At 43.9% G+C, this 6319-nt stretch overlaps 1 protein-coding gene across 6 annotated transcripts in view; it reads left to right on the top strand.

Annotated features, from left to right (window-relative positions):
- Positions 1 to 3029: 3029 nt before the first annotated feature.
- c8h12orf56 (chromosome 8 C12orf56 homolog) overlaps positions 3030 to 6319 on the top strand; it is a 95400-nt gene continuing 92110 nt past the window's right edge. For all 6 annotated transcript variants that reach the window (XM_059977579.1, XM_059977578.1, XM_059977580.1 and 3 more), the window contains exon 1: positions 3030 to 3393. In XM_059977579.1, coding sequence (XP_059833562.1) covers positions 3139 to 3393 — 255 coding nt within the window. In that variant the 5' untranslated portion in view covers positions 3030 to 3138. The remainder of the gene's footprint in view (positions 3394 to 6319) is intronic.

The following is a 6319-nucleotide window of genomic DNA, read 5'->3' as shown; positions in this document are numbered from 1 at the left end:
TGTTGAACAATGGCAGCAAATGCTTTGGACTGAAAAATGAAGATTTGACATCTTGACAAGCAGTTTATCCATAGAAGAGCTGGAGGACATTTCATGGATGAGTGCCTGTAGCTAACAATGAATCATAATGGAGATTCCCTACAGGTTTGGGGCTACATTTCTGCAAATGGAGTTAGCAATCTGGTCAGAATTAATGGAATCCTTAATGCTGAGAAGTACAAGCAGACTCTCATCCATCACACAATACCATCAGGGAGATATCTGATTGGCCCCAACTTCACTCTGTAGCAGGACAATAACCCCAAACAAAAGGCCAAGGTGATAAAGAAATCACTTCAGCGAAAAGAAGAACAAAGAGTTCTGCAACAGATGGTATGGCCTCCATCGAACCTTAACCTTAACATCATCTGGCTGTCTGGGATTACCTGAAGAGGCAAAAGCAAGTGAGACAACCAAAGTCTGCAGAAGTACTGTAGCAAGTTCTCCAAGATACATGAAACAACCTGCCAACTGGTCTTTGTATTAAACTGCACGGCAGTGTACTGTACCTAAGATAATTGATGCAGTTTTAAAGGCAAAGGATTTGATTTAGTTTTTTTTAACTGATTACTACTCTTTATATTTTTTTATACTCAGAAACTTATTTCATTATTTTTGAAAGCATCTTCACTTTACAGATTTTTTTTTACATAAGTCTAAGACTTTTGCACATTACTGTAGGTTCAGGATCATTGACTTCTATATCAGGTGACCAGTCAGTGGAGATGTCCTCCTCACTGACAATTAATACTAGCGCACCTCAAGGATACGTGTTTAACCTGATACTCTTTTCTCTCTATATTCATGATTGTGTGGCTAGGTACAGCTCAAAAGCCCTCTATAGATTTGTCAATGACATGACTGTTGTCTGCAGAATCTCAGACGCTGACATACAGCAGTGAGATAGATTGGCTGGTCGAGAGGTGTCACAATAACAACCTTCTGTAAGTCTGTAAGACCAAGCAGGCTCCACCAAAACCACGAGCTTCCTCACCATCTTCATAGGCGATGACTCACCATGAAGGACCCTCAGCATCCAGGACATGTTCTCTTCTCATTGCTACCATCAGGGAGGAGGTACAGGAGCCGGAACTCAACGTTTACGAACCGCTTCTTTCCCTCCGCCATCAGATCTCTGAACGGACCGTGAACCCATGAACACGACCTCACTTTTCTCTCTTTTAATAGACAACAGGCAATAGACAGTAGGCGCAGGAGTAGGCCATTCAGCCCTTCTAGCCAGCACCGTCTTTCACTGTGATCATGGCTGATCATACACAATCAGTACCCTGTTCCTGCCCTCTCCCCATAGTCCTTGACCCCACTATCTATAAGAGCTCTATCTAATTCTCTTCTGAATGCATCCAGGGACTTGGCCTCCACTGCCTTCTGGGGCAGAGCATTCCACATATCCACCACTCTCTGGGTGAAAAAGTTTTTCGGCATCTCTGTTCTAAATGGCCTACCCCTTATTCTTAAACTGTCGCCTCTAGCTCTGGACTCACCCATCAGAGGGAACATGCTTTCTGCCTCCAGTGTGTCCAATCCCTTAATAACCTCAATGTTTCAATCAGATCCCCTCTCATCCTTCTAAATTCCAGTGTATACAAGCCCAGTCACTCCAATCTTTCAACATATGCCAGTTCCGCCATTCCGGGAATTAACTTTGTGAATCTACGCTGCACTCCCTCAATAGCAAGAATGTCCTTCCTCAAATCTGAAGACCAAAACTGCACACAATACTCCAGGTGGGGTCTCACCAGGGCCCTGTACAGCTGCAGAAGGACCTCTTTACTCCTATACTCAATTCTGCTTGTTATAAAAGCCAGCATGCCATTAGCTTTCTTCACTGCCTGCTGTACCTGCATGCTTGCTTTTATTGACTGATGTACAAGAACAACCTAGATCTTGTTGTACTTCCCCTTTTCCTAACTTGATTCCATTTAGATAGTAATCTGCCTTCCTGTTCTTGCCACCAAAGTGGATAACCTCACATTTATCCACATTAAACTGCATCTGCCATACATTTGCCCACTCACCCAACCTGTCCAAGTCGCCCTGCATTCTCATAGCATCCCCCTGACATTTCACACTGCCAAAAAACTCCAGAAGACTAGTCAAGCATGATTTTCTCTTCATAAATCCATGCTGACTTGGACTGATCCTTCTACTGCTATCCAAATGTGTCATAATTTCCTCTTTTATAATTGACTCCAACATCTTTCCCACCACTGACGTCAGGCTAACCGGTCTATAATTTCCTGTTTTCTTTCTCCCTCCTTTCTTGAAAAGTGGGACAACATTAGCCACCCTCCAATCAGCAGGAACTGTTCCTGAATCTGTAGAACATTGGAAAATGATTACCAATGCGTCCACGATTTCTAGAGCCACCTCTTTAAGTACCCTGGGATGCAGACCATCAGGTCCTGGGGACTTATCAGCCTTCAGACTCAACAGTCTATCCAACACCATTTATTGCCTAATATAAATTTCCTTCAGTTCATCCTTTACCCTAGTTTCTTTGGCCACTATTACATCTGGGAGATTGTGTCTTCCCTAGTGAAGACAGATCCAAAGTACCTGTTCAACTCGTCTGCCATTTCCTTATTCCCCATAATAAATTCACCTGTTTCTGTCCTCAATGGCCCAATTTTGGTCTTAACTTTTTTTTTGCTATTCACATACCTAAAGAAGCTTTTACTATCCTCCTTTATATTTTTGCACTACTTATTTATTTTTAGATTTCGTATTGCCACTTATAGTATTTTATTATATTTTGCATTACACTGCTGCCGCAAAACATCAAATTTCACGACATATGTCTGTGATAATAGACCTGTTTCTGCTTTTGAGTAAATTAATGAATGGATTGACAGATTGCGGGGGGGGGGGGGGGGGGGGCGTGGCTGTGACGTAAAAGTTTCTGGCGATTGGAGCTTGCGGCCATTGTGACGTCAGAGGGAGGGGTTCCCCTCCCCGGGAGCGCGCGCTTGAGCCCAATCGAAACAAGTAGAAAGTAGCAGATCGTTCCCGCTGTCAACACTCGTCAGCACTCGAAAACAACAGCAACTTTGTCCATTTTAATCTTTCCTCCTGTATATGGCGAGGAACGAGCTGGATCCGTTCCCTTTCAAGCGGCACGATAAACTCGATTTCTTTCTCAAAAGACACTTGGACGAGAGCGTCTTCAATAAGATCCGAATGTACGAAGCGTGCATCGTAGTGACAGAGAAGAAACACAAGAAAGCCTTCCACTTTGTCATCCTCACCGACGAATGCATTTATTTGACGCAAAACCCACCCAAGTCCATCCACGAGGCCGTACATCTCGGCGACGTTGTTGCAATTGAGCTGGTGAGCCCATCTCTTTTTTTTCGACTTTGGAAGTCAGCGAAGCGAAATCAAAATACTTCACACTTCAAGATTATAGTTTAGATCCGCGATTTTATTTTCATTTTTAATCTGCTATTTCCTTTGCAACAATGAACCTACCCACCCATTACATTTTAATCTTAAACTTTTGAATTTGCCTTTTTTAAGTTTGTTCTTCTCTCTAGCTAAGTAATGTAATAGATTTTGCAGAATGCCTTAAAACAATAATCGTCCTAGTGTAGGGTGGTCTGTAAATTTCTAATTTGCATAAATATTTGGGATAAACCCATTCCCGTCACAGCTTTTCGGAAGGGCGTTATTCCTCGAGTTTAGCAACAAGACTGTTACAGAAATTACCTCTTTGCGATATTGAGTACAGATGTGGAGAACGTGAAAATCATAAAACGTGGAACTTTTTTTTATCCTGAAATTTGACCCTTCATGCACCATTCTATTCGAAAACCGCGAATGAATGTTTCACACATTTGCTGGAAAGCTGCGGATGTGTTAGTTCAGAAACATAATTCTGCTACAGATTATATCCCCTACCAATCACCGTCTATTTAGAAGTTAAAGATAGGTGGTGATCTGGGAATCTAGTGCTAATGCTTTGTGAAAATTTATTAGGTTTGTATTTGTGTCTTCAGAAGTCTAAGCGTTCTATATTCAGTTCTGTGATCTATATATAGGTTATGCATAATAATTAATAATTATTATAATATATAATAAATAAACAGATATATAGATATAGTGTTCTATACTTTCCAGACTATTTTGAAATAACTTTGTAGAGCAGAGAACTCCAGTAATGGATCTCAGGCAAGGGAAGGGGTGATTGCTTTCAAAACCCTTGACTGAAGTGTTCATAATCGACAAAACCAATAAATGCTCTTTACCAGAATCAGAATATATTTTCCACAGTTTGTGCAAAGATGCAGTTTGTCAGAGTCTGTGAGTGGGCTGTGCTGGGATTATCTGAGTAACTGGTTAGTTTCCTGGGCTACTTCGGTAAAAGCAAGGTAGGCATTTTCTGTGGGACTGAAGTTGTGCTGTGTACACTGAGGAGGAGAGCTCTCTGAATGTGGCGGGGGAGGGAGACAAATGAGACTGCACATCCCCTGCTAAGTTGAGGGCTGTGTTGTACAGAACTAGAAAAGCCCTGGTTTATTGGTAGATAAAAGGCAGCTCAGTGGGGAACGCCGCGGCCTCTGATCGAGATTTGAACACAAACCCCACCCGAGGGACTTGCACGCCAGTGCTGGTCAGTAATTGTGGTGAATTACCCCCTGCGAGCCATTAATGAACCAGCTGAGTTTTAAGGGGGAGAAAAAGCAGTCCCAAGCAATCTGGTGTGTTTTGTAATTCGTCAGGGCGCCCCTCTGCTGTCTGCAGGCGTCTTCCACCGCCCCTCTCGGGTGGGGGTCTTTGGAGCTTCTGTTTCTGGGATGGGGTAGCTAGCCCCACGGCCAACCTTCCTCCTCTTACTGCTCATGGCGGAGTGTGGAATATATCTAACCAATGCAAAATAAAAGAGCAAAATTTGTGAGGTAGTGTTAGTGGCTCATGGACCGTTCAGAAATCGGATGCCGGAGCGTGAGTCTTCAGGCTCCTGTACCTCCTCCCTGACGGTAGCAATGAGAAGACGGATGGCCTCGGTTGTGGGGGTCCTTATGGAGATTACCTCAATGCTGGCGCCCTTTATATTTCTGTTCGCACCGTATGGCCTTGCAGCCAGTTTGAGTATCTTGGCTCTGTCCCCGTGCAACACAATCTCTTCCATTGTGTGAAACATTCTGACTCGATGTACCTGTGCTAATGAACCTGTAATTAGGCGCTTTCTCCCGAGTGGCACAATGCCACAGCTATCAGCGAGCCAACTTTCCAGTGCCTGTGTCTGAGTGTAGTGGCATATCCCAGTGCTGTCTGCATGCCCACCGCCACCCACAACCAGACCGAATCTCGAGCATTGTGTGCAGTTCTGGTCACCTACCTACAGGAAAGATATCAACAAGTTGAAAGAGTTCAGAGAAAATTGACATGTTTTTCCGAGACTTGCTTGTCAGTCTTTGCTTATGTATAGTTTTTCATAAATTTTACCAGTATTATTTCCTTGTAAATGCCCGCGAGAAAATGAATCTGGAGGTAGCGTATGGTGCTTTGATAATCACTTTACTTTGACTTTGAGGACCTGAGTTACAGGGAAAGGTTGAACAACTGAGGACTTTATTCCCTGGAGTGTGGGAGAATGAGGGGAGACTTGATCGAGGGGTATAGATGCGGTCAATGCAAGCTGGAGTTTTCCACTGACGCTGGGAGAGGCTAGAACTAGAGGTCATGGGTTAAGGGGAAACTTCTTCACTCAGAGAATGTGGAAGGAGCAGCCAGTGGCGTGGCGGTGGAAGTGGGATTGATTGCAACATGTAAGAAGGAATGTGTTGCCATTGGAGAGGTTCCTCTGGAGATTTGCCAGCGTGAAAGTGTTAACAATTGAAAAGTGCCTGATCGCTCTGGGCCAGGATTCACTGGAATTCAGAAGAATAAGGGGAGATCTCCTTGAAACCTATGAAATATTGAAAGGCTGAGTTAGGGCGGATGTGGCGAGGGTGTTTTCTACAGTGGGAGAGTAGGACCTGAGGGCACAGCCTCAGAATAGAAGGATGTCCCTTTAGAACAGAGATGAGGAATTTCTTTAACAAGGGTGGTGAATCTGTGGAATTCATTGCCACAGACGGCTGTGAAGGCCAAGTCATTCGGTGTATTTAAAGTGGAGGTGGATAGGTTCGTGATTAGTCAGGCTGTCAAAGTTTGCAGGGAGAAGGCAGGGGAATGGAGTTGAGAGGGATAATAAATTGACCATGATGGAATGACAGAGCAGAGTTGATGGGCCAAAGGTCCAGTTTGTGCTCCT

This window comes from Hypanus sabinus, chromosome 8 (assembly GCF_030144855.1).
Source record: "Hypanus sabinus isolate sHypSab1 chromosome 8, sHypSab1.hap1, whole genome shotgun sequence".
In the NCBI taxonomy this organism is placed as follows: domain Eukaryota; kingdom Metazoa; phylum Chordata; class Chondrichthyes; order Myliobatiformes; family Dasyatidae; genus Hypanus; species Hypanus sabinus.
The sequence above is the reverse complement of the archived record's forward strand: the minus strand, read 5'-3'. Positions and strand labels throughout refer to the sequence as shown.